This window comes from Cheilinus undulatus, linkage group 1 (assembly GCF_018320785.1).
Source record: "Cheilinus undulatus linkage group 1, ASM1832078v1, whole genome shotgun sequence".
Taxonomy (NCBI): Eukaryota; Metazoa; Chordata; class Actinopteri; order Labriformes; family Labridae; genus Cheilinus; species Cheilinus undulatus.
Window position 1 is genome coordinate 56,678,073 of NC_054865.1, and position 20,286 is coordinate 56,698,358.

At 38.8% G+C, this 20,286-nt stretch overlaps 1 protein-coding gene across 2 annotated transcripts in view; it reads left to right on the forward strand.

Annotated features, from left to right (window-relative positions):
- Nucleotides 1–18,803, forward strand: part of hsd17b12b (hydroxysteroid (17-beta) dehydrogenase 12b) — a 50,015-nt gene extending 31,212 nt beyond the window's left edge. Inside the window, exons 8-11 of one of the 2 annotated variants that reach the window (XM_041790440.1) lie at nt 3,334–3,415; nt 5,076–5,141; nt 5,362–5,521; nt 16,322–18,803. In XM_041790440.1, coding sequence (XP_041646374.1) covers nt 3,334–3,415; nt 5,076–5,141; nt 5,362–5,521; nt 16,322–16,527 — 514 coding nt within the window. In that variant the 3' untranslated portion in view covers nt 16,528–18,803. The remainder of the gene's footprint in view (nt 1–3,333; nt 3,416–5,075; nt 5,142–5,361; nt 5,522–16,321) is intronic. The other variant, XM_041790448.1, reaches the window with a different exon arrangement.
- Nucleotides 18,804–20,286: the final 1,483 nt, after the last annotated feature.

A 20,286-nucleotide genomic window follows, 5' to 3' on the forward strand; every position in this document is an offset into this window, starting at 1 on the left:
TGCTTCAGATTATAAAAATGTAAAAATATAAAAACAACACTTCCCCAGTTAGTAGGATAGGCTACATGAGGGAACTGTCCACTGCAAATGCAATGCGCAGAGCATTGCACTTTTGTATTGAAGTTGGAAATCAGAATTGACCATGCTTTTTCATTGCTGCTGTCATGCAGCAGCTTCATGTTTTCCTTCAGAAATGTCTGTATATTCAAGTTCATTACAGACTTTGCTTATCCCGTGCAAATGCAGCACAACATACACTGATATCAGTGGGTAATTCATAAATTAAGAGGTCCACAGGTAATTATCCCATGAGAAAAGGGCTTAAGAATTTAGCCCTAAATCTTTTACACAAATAACTGAATGGCAAATTCATTTTAAGACAACAAACTGAAGAGAAGTAACACAGCGATAGGACAACTAGAAACTTCCATGTTTTTAAACTGTAAGAGCTTTCATAACTTTAAACAAATCTTATTTCTAAATCCGACTCTCTGAAGATGAACAGTTTGCTAAAAATAACATTTTAATATTTATACTTCCAGGCCAGTAATAATAATTCCAGTTGCTACTTTTCTTTCAAAGTCTGGGGTGCTGTCAGACTGACACTCTGCTCATTTTAGATTGATCCATTGATGTTTATTTTATGTTGATTGAGGCAAATAAAGAAATAAAGCCTCTCACACTAGTAGGAAGTGGGAAAAGGAAGAAGTGAGGCTATCTTCGCTATCCACGGTTGTGCAGGTGAAGCAGAGGGTTAGATGTGACTCACTATGTTTGTGGTCTTTGTTTTAGTAGTTACGACATCTGGTGTAGATTCATTGTCAATCTTAAGGCTCATTTATGCTCCATTCACAGGAAGGGACACAGTTTAGCAAACGTGAAACAAAATTTTTAAAAATACAAATTGTTGCCTCTAACTTGCTTTTGCTCTTGAAGCTAGCCATTGTTCCTTCCCATTGACGCTATTGATGCCTTTGAATCCCTTGCAGCAGCATTTTCAGCGAGCCTGAAACTCATGTGCCTTTTTGGTGGCTTTAATGATTAAATCCACATCAGTAAACCTGAGACTAAATGTCTTCTTATCCGTTTTATTAGAATTATGATAATTTATTACAGCTAGCTCGAATGCTAACCACCATATTATTTACCCTTTGTGAGGGTCTGTCAGCCAATGGTAGGCTGTTCCATGATCATGTCATGCTGCCTGAATAGAGCATAATAGAGAGAGAGATAGAGTCTGTGATGCAGCCCCCTGTATTATTGTTATTTTGATATTCAATAATCAGCAGAAAAACAACTTTAAGCTCACAGAGATACTGTACATTATGACTCTATTTGTTGAGCCATGTTTTGAGTCAAATATAGGTCTAAAACAATTTGCCAGTCTGCGCCGTCAGTCCAGAAAGTTCACACTGGTATCAGATCTGTACTCGTATTGGCTGATACCCAACACCTTAGTATCAGAATTGTATCGTGAAGGAAAAAATGGTATCGGAAAATCCCTACCTATTTTGTCTTGTTGCTCTGATTGGTCCGTATTGAAAGGGACAGACAGAACAGTTGTCCAACTATCTTCTGAAAATTATTATTTTTTAATTCTGTTCTTCCCAAGCACTTTGTATGGGAGGTTTCTCAGATGATATAACACAGGGGTGTCAAAATCAATCACAGCAGGGGCCGAAATCTGAATTTAGGTTTAACCTGAGGGCCTAAAACAGTCAAGATTTAACCAAAAACTATCAACCAGGTTTTCACAGGTAATGAACCATAGGGAAAATTAAACAGTGATGATAAAGGATTGTAAGATTTCTAAAAAACAGTCAAAATAATTAAATATCACAACGTCAATGTCCCTGTGTGTCCATGTCAAATAAATGCTAAAAAAATTAAGAAATGAGTTAAAGGCTCAAAATCTGGGATAAAAAGTCAACTTTATAAGTCCTGAATGTCAAAATACAAAATTAAAAGTCAAGATAAGGCAAATATATGAGATAGAGAGTTAAAATCTTGAGTTTAAAGGTCAAGATGAGATAAAATACAAAATCAAGAGTTTATAAGGTCAAATAGAAGATGAAATTCTAGATCAGGAGTTTAAAAAGTGAAAAAATTGGTTTTAAAGTCAAAGTTAGGAGTTTAAATGGTCACAATACGATTTAAAATGAAACATTGTTAATCTAAAAGGTCACAATATGACAGAAAAGGTCAAAATATGAAATACAAAGTCAAAATCCTAAGTTTAGGTCATAATCTTGAGCTGCAAAATGAAAATATTAAATGAAAACACAAATTTATTTCTTTCCCTCATTCCTGACTATTTCTACTCTCTACTTTTTCAGATTTTTTTAATTTAACAAGGATTTTTTAATCTTTAAGGTTAAATTTGCATTTTCAAACAGGAGGAAATCTGCAGACCTCATAGCGACAGGCCAGTTCTAATTAAGACATGATATGAACTCGCAGGCTGTCTAAAACTGGATCGTGGGGCCAAATGCGGCCCGCATTTCATACCTGTGATATGACTTATACAAATCTCACGAAAAACACCCAAAATATCTGAGGAGGAATGAATGAGAAGTAAAAAATTAGAGGCAAATGCATTTATATGCACACCCCTGTACTGCAATCCTTCATAAAGCACGTGTTTATTGTATTACAGCATGTCATCTTTTTTGGGTAGGAGTCTATCAGAGATGCCATTTACAGAAAAATTCGTCCACTCTCCTGTGCAAAAGTGCTCAATTCTGTCAGATTACAAGGGCGTTTCCTGTGTCCCTTTTCAGGTCATCCCACAGCTTTTTGTGCTAGATTCATTGCTTGGGTCCTGCTGGGCCATCCTAAAACATTTTTCTTATTGTAGTGAAAACAGGCTTTTGAATATTTGGATGAACTGTTGGGTAACTGTCACTCTAAAGGTGAAGTTCCTCTTTATCTTCAGTTTTCCAGCAGGTACTGGAAGGTTGTGTCCCAAATCTGACTTATGTATTTAGCTGCTGAAAAGTCCCTTTATTTCAACTAAAACCCCAGTTCCAGCTGAAGAAAAACAACTCAGGAAACACAAGTTTATCTATGTAGCAACTTTTACGAGCAGACACCACAGAGTTTGTTAGAATCAGATATTAAAAAAGGTGAATCAAAAGATTTAAAGCCCAGTCTGAATTGCTGGTAGTAGCGATGCAAAGTGTAAAAGTTTATGAAGACTGAATGCACATTCAAGGCTCTGTACCCCTATAATTCTGTGACTGATTTAAGGCTGAGGTGTTTGTTGCATGCCCCCTTTCCTTATGTCTTTATTGTTTTTATGCTGTTTAAAAAAATGATGTACTGTGTTTACAGGAAGAAGGGAGCCATCCTCAACATCTCGTCTGCCAGTGGGATGTACCCGGTTCCTCTCCTTACTGTCTACTCTGCCTCTAAGGTAACATCAATACACGCTCTGTGACATTTTCATCCAGTGTCTCCAGCATCGTAAACAGTTTACATCCAACCATATGCTGTGATCCATGAGGAGAAAACCCTTTTCTTTGTTCTGGTGTCATGAATTATTCCGTCTTATCTACCAAGATACACTGAGGCGAAACTTATCTCCTGGTGGCCAAAGATGTTAGTTCAACATTTATTTTGTAGTTGGGATAAAGGGAGGGATTGTCTTTTTTTCATATTTGCTGTGTTAATTGTCAAGTATAAATAAGCTGGTGACTAACTCGGGTCCCGAGGTAGTGCTCCAATTAAAAATGTTTATAGGAGCATGTGGCGTCATAATGTTTTATAAGCGTCTCATGTGTGTTTGTTGGCTTAAAAACAACCTGCTGTTCACAGTTTCAGTTGATTAATTTACTTTAGTCCTCAATACTGGGTCATGGTTATGTGATAAATCCTGGTTTCTGCTGTGAAAGTTTAAAAGTGCAGCTAAGATCCATCTTTGGTGAACCTTTGTTTTAACGCTCAATTTAGCAATCAGCTCAGCTCATTACACTGCCTTTAACAAAGAGAAAGAGCTTTGCACATGAGCTCTTTTGCATAAATATCCTTTTGCAAAAGGTACTGGGGCATATTTTTCCCACTGGAAGTTTTGTTTAGACCACTGGTTCCCAACCTTTTCAGCCCACGACCCGCAAAATAAGGGTTCCAGAGACTGGGGACCCCAACTGTACCTGAAGGTGGCTGAACACAGACATGAACATTCAAAAATAGTCATGTGCAGACAAGGCTGCGCGTTGGGGGGGATGGGAGAGCTTTCTGAGGCCCAGCCAAATTTGGGGCCAGCTAAATCGTGGTCCATTGTAAAGTTAAGCTGTAGTATATGCTTATCAAAGAAACAAATATCTTTTTACTTCATTTGTGTAGTAAGTAGCCCTCTTAAAAATATCAATCCTTTTGATGAAACCAGAATTAAAATATGTTAAAGATAGATCTAATGGGTTATAATGGAAAAAAATAGTGGAAATGGTGGTGAAATTGGATTTTAAAAGTAGCAGAAATGGGTTAGAAGTGCCAAAAGTTAGATAAAAGTGGCCAAAAATAACGAAATAAAAAGGCAAATATGGGTTAAAATGTCAAAAATATGCATATTAAGTAGTAAAAGGGGATTGAAAAGTGGCTGAAATGGTGTTAAAGTGGCAAAAATAGGTGGAAAGTTGGTGAAATGGGATGAAAAATTGATTTAAACTGGCACAAAAGGATTAGCTGAGGCAGAAATCGGAAGAAATGGGTGATACTGGCAAAAATTGGTATATGAAATTGTGAAATGTGGGTAAAAAGTGGTAAGAGGAGTTAATAGTGGCAATAATGGGACAGAGCCAACATTAGGCAGAGAGTGTCAAGATTTGGTTTAGAAGTGGCAAACACAGGCAAAAAAGGGGTGGAAAGGGTTTAAAATTTGGAAAAAAAAGGGTTTTAAGTGGCAAAAATGTGTTAAAATTTGGCAAAATTGCTATAAAGTGGCAACAGTGTAATTTGAAAAATATTCTTGGTTTTTTAAGGCATCTGGAGACCCCATCTCAGTGTCTCGCAACCCCCAATGGGGTCCTGACCCCAATGTTGAGAACCCCTGGTTTAGACCTGACTTTTTCTTACAGGCATTTGTGGACTTCTTTTCAAGAGGACTTCAAGCTGAATACAAGAGCAAAGGCATCATCGTCCAGGTATTTCATGAACCGACCACAGTTATTATGTTACAAGCCCTCATGGCTTATTGGAGTTCAAAAATGGAGTTAAAAAATCAGTTGAAGGAGCAGTTTTCCCTGGATCTTTAGGCTTCTCCCAGAGGGCCCACAAATACTGTCAAATTTCTGTAAAAACTTTAAAAACTTAACACATGCTTTATTCATCTTTTATTTATTTTTCTTCCGGCTTTTTCTTCAGAGTGTTCTACCGTTCTTCGTTGCAACCAAGCTGAGTAAAATCCGTCGCGCTACGCTGGACAAGCCCAACCCAGAGCGCTACGTGTCAGCCGAGCTCAGCACCGTGGGGCTTCAGACTCAGACCAATGGCTACCTGCCCCATGCCATCATGGTAAGTCTGGGTATGTAACGCTGGAGGAGAGAGGGAGTAGTGATTTCTACAAAAAGTGGATTTTAATGCTTCAAAAACTAAACTGTCTTTGAAATGACTGACAAATTGCCTGCCATTAACCAGACTTCAGCTGAGAGTAGTTTGAAAAGAAGCGTCAATCATCCAACAGTCTCTCTGTGAAAAAAGGTAAAAAATATTTCAGCCTGCAGCAGCCAGGGTTTATGTGACCACATCTTAACAAGAATGGCTTCTTTATACATTTAAAATATCTACTTTCACCTCTTAATTTAAACATATATGTTCAATTTAAACTCTGAAACACCGATATAAATGTTTTCCAGATTATTTTATAAAGCATATTTAAAAACAACAAACTGCTGACCAAAGTGCTGTACAGTAAAAATTAAAAACAAAAAAACAAACAATAAAACACAGACACAGGACAGAAGTAAAAACTGGAGGACATAAATGGATCAATTAAAACAGAAGGGATTAAAAGCCACAATCTCAAGCAGAGCCGAAAGCCGGGGAGTAAAAGTGTGTTTTTAAGTTTGATTTAAGACAGGCAGAGAGGGGGACAGTCGAACATGAAGAGGAAGAGCGTTCCAGAGCTTTGGTGCAGCTACTGAGAAGGCTCGGTCACCCCTGAGCTTCAACCTTGACCTTGGGACGGTCAGAAGACACTGATCAGAGGATCTGAGAGTCTGAGATAAAATATGGGGTTTTAAAAGGTTTTAAATCATCCTGTGTATAACGGTGACACTACCTTAGATATTTCCAGCAGAAAAATGCTTAATTTTATACAGAGCTACTTGAAGCTGTATCTTGTAACGATTCAAGACTGACATGTGCTGTCTGTATTTGAACAGCAAACAATATTTTCTTTTCCATTTTTCCCATCTTTTAGTTCACTGATGCTGTCCAAATAAATCAAAACCCCACAAAGTGTTCACATCTCGGCCAAATGTGTGTAAACTGTTTAATTGACCTTTTCTTGATTATGAGCAAGCACAGATTGTTACACAAGTTAACACAGCTGCCATGTCCCTCCACTCATTTCAGAGAAGTGTTTGAACTCAGACCAAGTGTTCATTTCGGACTGAAACTGAGTACAAACCTCCTGAATTCATCAGATTCAACAGCAATACTGGACAAAAATATTCCCCTAAAATAGAGATTTTTTTTCCTGTATGTGTTGACACTAGAAGTGAACTCTAAGAGTAATATTGGACTCAGTACTGATAGGGTAGGTAGGTAGGTAGGTAGGTAGGTAGGTAGGTAGGTAGATGGGTAGGTAGCTTGGTAGATAGAACAATAGGTGGATAGATGGGTAGATAGATAGTTTATTGTCATTGCATAGTAAAGATACAACAAAATTTTGTTTGGCAGTCTCCTCTGTAGCAGCAAACACAGTGGTCCAAGCGGTGGTTAAAAATCCACAACCCCACGTCATCCATCCAGCTGGCGAGGGAGCGGGCACCCGTGAGAAAAATGCTCGTTACAGCAGGTTTGTGTGGGTGATGCTGAACAGACAGAGTCCATAATTCAAGGGGTCCATCAGGATCCTGGAGGCCCACTTGTGCAGATGACTCTGGTAGATGTCTTTAAGAGGGGGGGCGGCAACAACCCCCTCTAGTCTTACCGGAGTCGGGCGTTTGCTCTGTATATGGTGCTGCCTACTAGCTCCATTTTATGTCCAGAATGTTTTCATGCAGCCAGGTCTCTGTTATTAGCAAGACACAGTCGTCCAAGTGGGGGTTAGAAATCCACAGCCTTATGTCATCCATCTTGTTGGCGAGGGAGTGAGCATTTATGAGAAAGATGCTCGGTACGGCAAGTTTGTGTGAGGCTGCTCTTAGCCTAGTCTGCAGCCCTGCTCCTTTGCCCTGCTTCCACCTTCTCGCACAACGCCGTCTCTGCTTCCTCCCCACCCTGTTGTAGGTGTCGTGTCGCTTCTGCATCCTCCTCCTTTCAGTCTCCAAGCGCCCCGTTCTCCAGATAATCTCCATCAGGAAAGATGCAAATGCCACAAATGTAACATAACAGTGTGTCATTCATTGGAACAAGGACTTTGTGTGTGCCAGTTCATTTTCATCTTCATCATCATTCATTGTTTTGATAGAAAGCCCCCCTGGTAGTTGGATTTACATACTATGCACTTAATTCCTCATGATTATGTGCTGTTGATAACAATGTTTTTTTTTTTTTTTTTTTACTTTATTGAATCTGGCATTCATCGTGAGATGAAAACCTTCACTGTTTAGTCATGTGCATGTTCACTTCACTGACAGCTAAGAATGAGTCAAGGCATGCTGTCAGTGTCTCATTCAGCTGGAACCTGAAATCACTCTGAAGGCCAAATCTTCCTCTGCATATTGTCCTTTTTATATAACCAGCGTGAACGGCTGAAATGCACCTACAATGTCAGGCAGTTTATGCAGCAGTAAACTGAAAGAACCTCAAACATGATCATTATCCTATACACTTCTTAGTCAAACTACTTTTCTGCAAAGTTAATGGCAAACACCATTATCATATTTTTCCTGAAATTGAATTGATTGATTAAACAAAGATATCAGTCATTATACTAATAAAGTTATAATTATGGAGGTGATTCAAATTTAGATTGAAACTAAACTCTCATTCTTTAAAGTTCTTAGGTTAGGCAATAAATCAGTGATGTACAAAAGCCTTAAATGCTCAAGTATTGTGTATTCAGAAAGTATTCAGGCCTCTTCACTACTGAAAGCACTGTGTGATAATGGGTTTTCCTTGAGATCTTTACAAAACAAACAAAAAGCTATTTTATCACAGGACACAGAACAAATTAAAATATTTGCAATGCAGGGGGAGTGGATTTGGGCTTAGACGATGCATGATTGCATATTAAGTAATGAGTCAATTTTATTTGTAAAGCACATTTCAAATAACAATGTCACAGAGGGCTCCACAACAAAAATGTTACAACAAATCAACAAAAACAAGTATCAAAAATATGAAACGACACAGAAAAATTGCAGATAACCAAATGAGTGTTTTAGATGTCCGCTCCCTTTTTTAAAGCATCTGCTGAAGCAGCTGAGCACAGCTGAATATGAAGAGAGCTCCAGAGAGTTTGCACCACATATTCAAAAACATGATTACCTTTGGTTTTTAAACGAACTCGAGGAACCACAAGAAGACCAGAGGATCTACTGGAGATGGAGCAGGTCTAAGATGTATTCACACGCCTGCCCATGCAGGGCTTTATAGACAAAAACAAGGACCTCAAATGAATTGAAGATGGGTTTTGGGCATATAGATAACAAGTGACTACACTTAAGTACATTCATCCATTATAACCATTAACAGTATGTCTTCAGTGATGGCCTAGCTTCCAAAGTCACTTTACCACCTCTGATGCAAACAACTGCCCAAATATAATAATAAGAAGAACTTTATTTGTATTGCACCGTTAATAACAGAGGTTTGCAAAGTGCTTTGACGGTAAGCAGAAACACAATTAAAACAGGGCATCATATTACAAGCTAAGAGCATAACAAGACAAAACCGCATCAACAGGAGAACCCATGAAAATTAAAGCCAGCAATGTAACTCCAACATCATTATCATCTGAGTAGACACATTATAGAGCCTGAAAACATGTCAAGTTAGAAATTCATCATGAAACCTAGATATATAAAATTCCAGAATAAAATTAAGGACCAAGAATAAAAATAAAAACCCAGATTAACCTGGACGAATCCAGGCGGCACAGGAACCCATTTACATAAAAAGAGACCTAAAGACCAGAAATGTAAGAGCGTTAAAAATAATAGGATGAGACAGAAAGGAATATAAATCAAAACAGTAAGAAATAGAATAAAAAATAAATAAATTGAGATTAATGAGTCATAATACAAAAACTAGAAAGCTAGTAGTTGTAAAATATTAATCATAATTAAAATCATAATAACAATAAGCAGGTATAAAGGACCATAGCAGCATAAAGGCTGGATGAACATAATTGGAGCCATGCTATGTTTACTGGCAGAATATTACAGATCACTCGAGTTGTTAGAGCACGCATTAGGGCTGAGCAATTAATTGCAAATTATATTAAATTGCAATATGGCATGCTGCAATTTTCAAATCTCAGACAGTGCAATACTTTTAACTGGAAATATGTCAAAATAACAGTTGGATATCTTTTTTCTTTGTGTATGCTGCACACCAGTGGTTTTCAAACTTTTTTCACCCAAGGCACACCTAAGGTTGAGTCACAATCTCAAGGCACATAATATTTAAATTGATACAAAATAGGCTTTTTAAATAATGTTACAGTCAAGGTGGCCTTTGAGGGGAGATAAAGGGGGGAGCTCCAGCCAACTGGGGGATCATGGAGATGGCAAAAGTGGGCAAAAAGTGGCAAAAAAAGGCAGAAATGGTCGAAAATTGGTTTAAAAAAAAGTGGCCAAACAATGGGTTAAATTTGGCAAAAACTTGTTGAAAGTGTCAACATAGTGGCAAAAATGGGTTACAAGAGGCCTAAAAGGATTAAATATTGTAAAAAGGTGGTAAAATGGGTTAAAAGTGATAAGAAAGGGTGAAATTGGGTTAAAAGTGGTCAAACAAAGGCAAAAGTGTGTGAGGATTGGCAAAAAGGTGGCATAAATGGGTTGAAAGTGTCAAAAAGGTGGTAAAACAAATCACAAGTGGCAGAAAAGTAGCAAAAAGGGGTTACAGTTGCAATAAGGTGGTAAAAAGGGGTTTAAGGTGATTAAGAAGGAGTAAAAAATGGCCAAATAATAACAAAATTAGCCAAGAAGTGGCAAAAAGTTAGCAAAAATTGGTCGAATGTGGCAAAACGTTAATAAAGTGGCAAAAATGGATCAAAAGTGGTAAAAAGAAGTGGCAAAAATGCAAAAAAGCAACAAAATGGTTTAAGCTGTCAAAAGAACCAATCCAACAACCCAAAATTAGCTTGCCATGCTTTTCAGCTCTAAATGAGTTAACCGTTAGCCAGGATGGTAGCACCAATGCTACTGATCCGAACACACATATACTGATATCATCAATAAATCACAGCTGGGGAGGGCCCATTCTCTGGGTTTTTTTTTTTTTTTAGCCATATCTGTGAGCAGTCCTGGTTACAGTAGGCTACTTGCCATAAAGTCATAGTATTAACATATTGTTGTTCAAGTTCCCAAGGCACACCTAGACTTGCCTCACTAGTACACACTAGTGTGCCCTGCTGCACCATTTGAGAACCACTGCTCTACACATTATGCAAACATTAAAAAAAAAAAAAAAAATTATATATACATATATATATATATATATAAATTTTTTTTTTTTTTTTTTTACAAAAATCCTTCTTTGCACGTTCATGTATTTGTTTTTCTTCATCAGCATAAGAATAATATGAAAAATGACCATCCCTGTAATAAAGCAAATTTGCTGTATGAGGCAAAATTGCATTAGGATATTTTTTTTCTAAATTGTTTATATCTAGTTTGATTTATATAATGTTGTGCTTGTTCTAATATAAAATGATTTATTGCTTATGTTTAGTGAACAACACATAGAAGGAGGAACCTAAAAATAATTGCGTATTAAATCACAATTGCAATATTGGAGGGAAAAGATCACAGTCAGATTATTTTTGCAAATCGTTCAGCCGTAGCATGCACGCCAAGTAGTCCAGTCTGCATGAATGCATCCCAGGTCACCTCTGTGCCTATCAGATATCAGTTCATATCAGTGCACAATGAGATGCATTTAAAATAAGCAAGGATCACTGAATGCTCAAAACAAATATCAATCTCTTTTTTCTTTTTGTTTTAACATGTCGTTACAGTATTAGGCTGTTGTCAGTATTGTTTTCCATAAGGTCATGGAATCAGGACCAAGCAGTCATCCTGCTGTAATTTCACTGTATTCACTTAGCTTCCTACCTGCTCATCTCCATTTACTTAATTACTACTGTGTCAACAGTTGCTAAGCATCTGTCACATGATAAGCCTCCTCTGAAATAATGAAGTGGGATGCTCCAATACCTTTCAGCATTGTGTGCACCCTATCACTATAATTACTCTAAAATGAGGCATTCCTCATTTATGCAGAGGTTACACTGAGCAGCAGTTATTTTCTCCCTCCAGCTCCTCCGTGTTGCGTTCGATGCAGTTGAACTATGTGGCCTGAATATCAATGTTCATGTTTATTGATAAACATAAAAAGAACAACAGCCTCCATTACAGCATGAAGGTGGTCAATAAATCCCATTCAGCACGGACGAGCCTCTGTTGATCCTGTGCAGTCAACAGTTTTTGTATAGATAACATAAGCACGCTGCAGATAGTTCCTTTCATCAGCCGCTGTATTTCAGTAAACCACAAGCTGTAGACAGTTGGTGTGTGTGCTCTGATTATCTGATAATCTGCCTTCAGTTGTGCAGCACAGCTCTGCACAACTCCCAGTAACAACTTGGACTGTTGCAAAGCTGCAATGTCTTACATTCTCACAAACAATAGATGTTCTGTCATCTCTGCTGTAAACATTTGTCTGGGTAGTTTCTTGTCGTGCAATACAGCATGACCTACAGTAGTGGTTCTGGTCACCACCTCCTCTTCATTGGAGCAATGTTACCCAGAATATCCCAAAAAAAAAATCCTACTGAAAAATGCTGCAGTTTGGAGCAGGAAAACACATGATTTATGAAAAGACAGGACAACACAAGCATGTTTAAAAAGCACATAATGGCAGAAGCACTTGCATGCATGCAAACACTTTATTTAAAGTTGCAAGGTAATCATGTCAATTTTTGGCCAAAGTCCCCCCTGTTGGCCCAGGTCAGCAAACGCCTGATTATCTGATGGATTATCTTGCCAGATTTTACTGTGGTGTGAGGTTTGTTTAGAGTGATTTTACCCTCCCCCATCTGCTTCAAAGGCAATTGAGGCCTCACCGAGATAAAATTATAAATATTAATCATATTTAGCATTTATGATCAGAATTCCTGTTTTGTGGGTGGAACACTGATGACAGCCAAGCACACACTCTAAAAGTCTTTGCACACAGGGTCCACTTTTCATCCCAAATAGGCACATGTTAACAAAGAAAAATTATGTGTTTCACACATCCATCTGGTAAACCACTCATAGACAGTGTTTGGGAAAGAGCAGAGCCTTTGCAAAAAAACTTGGAGGGTGATTGGATGAACATCTTTACAAGCCAATCAGAGCAAAAAATCACGTGACGTAGCCACTATCGAGGACTAAACTCCATAGAGAACTGCATAATGCGAACCATGGCGACTGTAGACATGTCAGTACACATTGTTTTTGAAAAGAAAACAACTCACTGCTGTTCTTTTTTCTTCTTTTAACGAAGAAATGTTGTCAAGTTCTGATAAAACTGGTACTTTAGCAGCATCCACGCTAATCTCTTCCGCCATAATTGCACCAGCCTCTTCTTGTTGCTCGATTATGTCACGACACCGTCGCGCCCGAAAGTACTGCCCCTCAACGCTGATTGGTCCTGTCACTTTCTAACCGGGCCCAAACAGGTCAGACGGGAGCTTTGCAAGATGCATTCACCAGTGAGAAACACGGAAACAGGCGAATCCATTTGCTTTGCAGGGTTACTATTGTTGAACATGCACATAAGCAGAATTACATGCAAATACACATGCACAAACTTGATCTTCATGCACTAATGGACAGAGTGATAGCCATGCTGCTCTCGTTGAAGCGCTGCCCAGAGCTGTCGGGGCTTCCTGCTACCTCTCCAGCTACCAGGCCCTAGGCCAAAGTCCAGATATGGTCCGAGCGGGACTTGAACCAGCGACCCTCCAATTCCCAGATCAAGTCTACTGCTGTCTTGGACTCTGCCCTGCAGTTACAAAAACATATAAAGAGATCAGATAAAACACATGACTGTACATCCTGTAAGAACAGCAATTCCATCTAACAACTTTCCAGGAAAGACTGTCTGGCATCTGTGACAGACACCGTCATGGGGTGTTTTTTTATTCCAAGATAACGAGCAAGCCCAAAACTCTTAGAAACAAACAAAATTTACTTTTTTCACTGCAAAACGGAGTAAACTTAAACATAGGGATGCATGCCAATTTCGGGCTTTTGTTCATCATCGACCTTAAGCCACTTTTTTTTTTCAGGTCTTTTTCTTTGCAACCCACTTAAGATAGCCCCATGACCCACTTTAGGGTCCTAACCCACTGGTTGAAAAGCACCGGCTTACAATAATTAAAGTAGAATGTCACTGAGCCCCCAGGTGGGATAAATGTTAGGAGAATCTACCAACTTTAAAGTTCTATTTTTACAGAGTTTGTAAAGACTCTCTAACTACAGTCAATGTGTCATTTTTAAGAGTTTCAACACATTTAACCATGAATCAAATTCATCGTCCGTTATTATTTTCACCTTGATTTTAATCATGCGTAACCCTGGTTAATTTAAAAAGGGGCTTTAAAGTGAATTGGCACATTGCATGAGAAGAATACACTTAGGAAAAAAAGTATTGAAGATAATAATGTAATTGGATTGTAAGTCAATGAAAGAACCATTTACGATGCTTCATAAAACTGCTCTTTACTTAAGAAGAGAATTAAAGACAGCGGGGGGTTTCCTCGGCTGTTAGAACTGCCACGCTCTTGTCTGTGAAGCTGTTGAGTTAAAGCCGAGTTAATGGACATTATGGTTGAAGCAGGAAAGATTTTATTGCTGTAATTTCAACCGCCTACTGCACAATGTCTGATGATTCAAGTTTGATGAAACTGTCCTGCAGGATAAGTTAAACATGTTTGACAACTGACCAGGGCTGGACTGTATATTAAGGTTTCAGGTTAAATTTATATTTTTTTTCAATATGCCGTACATAATGATCAAAGATTGTCTACAGCACGGGTGTCAAACTCAAGGCCCAGGGGTCAAATGCGGCCCACGGTGCAGTGTTCCCGGCCTGCAAGATCATTTCATATTTTGATTAGAAGTGGCTCATCTGAATGAGGTCTGCAGATTTCCTCCAGTATAAAAATGTAAATTTAAACTTGAAAAAAAAACTTGTTAAGTTATAAAAATCTGAAAAAGTAGAGAGTAGAAATAGTCAGGAATGAGGGAGAGAAATTAATTTGTGTTTTCATTTCATATTGTCATTTTGCATCCGAAGATTATGACCTTAACTTAGGATTTTGACTTTTTATTTCATATTTTGACCTTTAAAATTCATAATTTCAACCTTTTCTCTCATATTTTGACCTTTTAAATTCATCATTTTGACCTTTTCTCTCATATAGTGACCTTTTAAAGTCCTAACTTTGACTTTTAATCCTATATTTTCACTTTTTAAACTTTTTAACTTTTTTAAACTTCATATTTTGAACTTTTAGAGTCACAATTTTGAATTTTATCTTCTATTTTGACCTTTTAAACTCTTGATTATGTATTTCATCTCATATCTTGACCTTTAAACTCATGATTTTAAGTCTCTATCTCATATTTCAAAACCTTTTAAAACCTTATGGTGACTTTTATATTATATTATATATATATATTTGACTTGTTTTTGACCTTTAGGACTTATAAAGTTGACTTTTTAATCTCAGATTTTGAGCCTTTAACTCATGTGTTATTTGTTTAGCATTTATTTGACATGGACACACAGTAACATTGATGCTGTAATATTTAATCATTTTGACTTTTTTTTTTTTTTTTTAGAAATCTTAAAATCCTTTATCATCACTGTTTAATTTTCCCTATAATTCATTACCTGTGAAAACAGGAGTTGATAGTTTTGGTTAAATCTTGACCCTGTTAGGCCCTCGGGTTAGACCTAAATTCAGATTTCGGCCTTTGCTGTGATTGAGTTTGACACCCCTGGTCTACAGTAAGAACACAAGTGGTCATTGATGATTAGATAATCTTTTTGACATTTCGAATTAGCATATTTAATTTCAGAGCAATCATAATTCATGTTGAAGTGAAATGATACTAGTTTAATACTGCTGCAAAGAAATGAGACTTCCTAAACACCCAGTATTGGGTCATTTAGTGTTTTTGATTATCAGCGTTTGCAGGCAGTCTGCACAATGACCAAATTACAGAAATACATGGCCAACACTGGAGAAAGTGGGTGAAACTGGTGAGAAATACTCCTACCAGTTCCATCTACTTTTCTAAATATTGTCAATGTATTCAACCAAACAGCACCCCGTCTCTCTGCTGGTCAAAAATCTGACTGATCATTAGGTTCCTGTACATTTTGAAACCACATAATCATTAGATATATGTTGATTTCATCTAAAAGTATGGAAAATTGTGACAATCTCACTAATGTTGCCAATACCTTTTGTATTGGGCATGAATTAAGACAGATTTTGGCCCTATAGGATCGCCCATCATTTTTTTTTTCTTTTTTTTTCAAAGGCTCTGCCCTTTCCCAAACACTGTCTATATGAGGTTTTTCCTGATGGATGTGTGAAAGAAATCCATCTGGCGTGTCAGGTTATCATTTTCAGTGTATGATTCTGGTCCTCCAGGTCGTCTGTCGACTAAGCTTAACATAGAGTTTGTTGATTTCCCTCTTAGATCATTGATGTGAGGATGAAAAACCCTAAGAATGAAAAAGGTGACCTACGAGAGTGAAGATACTGTGAAAACTTGTACAAAAGTGTCTGTATGACATTAAAAAAACAACACCATGTCAGATTTTGCTTGCCACAGTTGTTGCTCCTGTGGGCTGAAGATTAATAATGAATGCTAATCTGTTATTTGTAAATGCCACCAGCTGACCATGTAATTTCCCTCTGTAGGGCTGGGTGACTACAGCTCTGCTCCCTGCCAAGATCCTCAACAGCTACGTGATGAGTATGGGTCTGTCCCAGCGCGCTCGTTACCTCAAGAAGCAGAAGCAGGGCTAGACGGACGTGCGGCAGCAGACAGAGGAGGGGGGAGACCGTCTGTGTTAACGACTCGTCCGACTACCATCATCATCACGGACCACGGGGAGGGGATATGACAGTTTCTGGGCAACCTCTCCCCCTTTATGCTCCCAGTCATAGATGAGGCGAAACTGGCCCCAGTTGCTGCCACATGTTTTCCATCTGAAACAGTTGTGTGAAAAATACTGAACAAAGTGGCGATCCTCTCTGAGTGATCATCTCTAATAAATGGAACACTAACATGGAAACTAAAACAATTCCCAAAGCTGTCCATCTGTCTGCAAAACATCATAGGAAATTTAGCCTGCATGGTTACGGAGACAGATAATTAGGGTGTCTGAGGATGTCCTTGTTATGTCTGATCCTCCTGTGAACTGGCTATTGGCTGTTTGGGCTGATTAAAAGCTATTTAGCACCACTCTGGGTTATTATTTACATACTGCTAATGTTTTTAGAGCACTTGAACCATTTCTGACTAACAGAATTTTCAAAGTTTGTGAAAAGAGCTATCTCAACTGTTTGATTATGTTTTTCAATTTTTGTTTTCAGAAGCTTCAGAGCACTCAGATATTTTTCCTCTCTTCTTGAGAACCAACCTAAGACCAAGACCAATCTATTTTTTGTCATTTTGTTTTGTATTTATTTCTTCACGGTAGGAGCTGGTGAAAGGAGGGTTGTGTCCAGTTAAACCAAACTACTAACGTTTGTATGAAAATCATGAAAAGGCTCTGTAAGGCTGGCTGCTCACCTGACAATTTTAATAATCTTAAGCAAGTTTAAAAACTCGGGAGGCCACAGACATAGGTGTGAGATTATCTTAAACAGTAGGATCCTTCAAACACACATACTAGAGCAGGGGTGGGAAAAAAATCATAAAATTGGTAAAAAAAAAAAAATTGGCAAAATTGGTGTAAAGTGGCAACAGTGTTATTAGAAAGTGTTTTTAGATTTTTAAGGTATCTGGAGACCCCCCTCAGTGTCTCGCGACCCCAACGTTGAGAACCCCTGTACTAGAGGATAAACCAGACTGAAAGGGCACACACCTGTCATTTATAGTCCTGATTTCATATTAGCTGTGGGACTTCGGAAGAAAATCAAATATCAATGATGACTGTGATATTTCCAACCAGCGGTGACTCCCAGAGTGGAGAAGAAGTGGGGCTAGGCACCCAACTAGATCATCAAAGTTTTAACGTGTCATTTGGAGGTATTGAAAATGTTTTTCCACGTCAATACTTTGCATGTCCTTCACCAACATGGCACACTGCCCTTCCTCGTTTCTTGTGGCATTTAATGGCCGTACATACCACCGTCTCTTAATTTTATTGCTTTGCAAAACCAGCAGGCTTCGTCAGTGTAGGACGCCATGACAGAAAAATGTTAACAACGCGCAAGGACTGTGGAAAATGTAGGATTTTACAGAAATTTCACAGGAAACTACTACGCATCAGTGCGCTTGACTATGGAAGCTCTGATGACTGCGGAGTCCCCTCTGCTCACAGTACGCTCGAGTATGTTTGGGCCTTTATGCGCCAAATTTCAGAGTAGTTTTTCCTTTGTATTTTGGTGTGATTTCAGGAAGTCCTCCCAGTGTTATTTACGAGGACAACTTATTATTTCAGTGGCATAAACTCATGCAACATGCTGTAAAACCCCCACCTGTACCGAGGAGTCTTCATTCATGATCAGATGGAGTTTACTCCGTACTGGAGTGGGAGTGACGAGGGAGCAGTTTGAGAAAGGCCCATTGTCTAGTGTGCAGCCAGCCTAAAAAAGAACTGAGCCAAAGGAGGAGGAGGAGGAGGGTGGTGGGAAAGATTTTGTCACATCCTAAATAGCTTTTTAAAATCATTGTTGCTACCCGTGTTGGACTCTGGTCTCATTTACTGTCATAAAATTCTCTCAACTGCAGTAAAATCTCTTTGGATCATTAAATCCTGGGAAAATGATCAAGTTTGTGTGGTGATTAGTCTGTTAAATGTACATAGACCTCAAGTTTTCTGTCTGTGCAATCGGATATACTCACATCGGTCCAGTCAAGCTTTGTTGAATCATTCACTTTTTGACTTTCTCTTTGTAAGTTTGTTGGATGCGGTCACTCATGAAGTGTCATCTCATCAGCTTTAAGTTGTAGTGTTTACTCTTAATGGAAAGTTTGTTCTTGACATTTCACACATAAAGCAAAAGGGACCAACATCTGTTTTTTTAGGCTAGTGCTTTTCCTCAAGGGTAATGGTATTAGATATTTGTCCGGGGTGAAAGCAGAGCAAACTAGAACCATTAGTATGTACCGACTTTAGAGAACTACTTTGCATTTGTCCTTGCAGCCATCAATAAATATCAGTTTCAATAACTTCCTCCACTCATTTGTGACTTCTTGTGCTTGGCTTCACCTCTCTTGTCACTTGTGTTTTAAATCTCATAAAAGCGAGATTACAGCGCGGATGGGGACAGGTTTTAGTCTAAATACACAGAGAGTTTGACAGAGGGGCAAATCTGGTTATAATTTCTTTAATGTCCTTTCATGATCTTCTTGTCAAGTTAAATCTCTGTAAAAGTCCACAAAGTCTTTCTAATGAAAATGCTTGATATTTATGTTTACTATGTAACACCCTTTTACAAGCTTTCATCAGCTCGTATTACTTCCCTGAGTCATTTTTACCATTATTTGTCATTTTCACAGCCCTTACAAAATGTGTCGCTTTCTCACGTCCTGCCTCCTGCCTCCCAAACATCGCTGTCCGGTTCCCATGCCAACAGTTTCTGGGAGATTATTCCGGTGCACCAGTATGGAAGCTGCGGAAATGTGTCATCAGTGAGGATGTAGGAGGGGAGAGTGTGTGGAGGGATGCCCAAAGGAAGAAACGAGTGGGCTGCAGAGATGTATATATATGAAGAGGAGCCGAGTGGTGATCACAGTCCACTGCTTCCTCAGACTCAAACACTGATTTTACAGCAGTTTCAGAGAGAAGAGCACACTGGAAACAGAGAAAAACAGGATCCCTGAATCATCTCATCAAGCTGGTTAATCAGGGCTGAATTTTAAACAGTCTGACTGATTGAAAGCTGTATTTTTGCACAGTTTTCTCATTTTTTGGACAGCTGATCAGCAGTCCTACATCCACTTCCCTCAAGAGCTTCTCTGTCTCATCTTTACATTTCGGGCCACCGTTCACCAGCATGGCGACCAGCATGGACACGCTCCCTGCCCATCTGCTGCCTTTGGTGATGGAGGAGTTCCCCCAGTCTCTGGCCACGGCTTGTGTCTGCAGGGCCGGACAACGCGAGCCCCGCCTCCGCTGTGTGCAGTGTGGCATCATCGAGGAGGAGGAGGAGGACTGCTCCACCTTGGAGGAGGACCAGGCCCAGCGGTCCTTCCTGCAGACCGTGGAAAGCCTGAGGAGGTGCACCAGATGAGCGGCCTCCAGAGGAATCTCCAGCGTGAAAACTGTGACATGTTTGACCTATTTTTTCCATGCAACCAGTCAACAGATGCCGACAGGATTACGGATGGAGACGGCTGACTCCAACAACTCTGAAAGGGGTGATATGCTGGGGAAGTGTTGCTACTGGTGGATGTCCATATATGGAAATGGATAGAACTGCACTGACATGACAGACCTGTGATGGCATGAAAATGCTCGCAAAAACTTGTTAACTTGCATATTTATCAATATTTTGACCTTTTTTTTGTGCAATGATTTTCTGCAAGGCATTGCTTTGATTGTGCCAAGTTAAAATAATGTTTACAAAACTGGAATGAATTTCTGTATTTTCATTTTACTGCTACAGCAATTTTAAATTTGAATGAAAAGCTGATATTCTAACATTTCCTT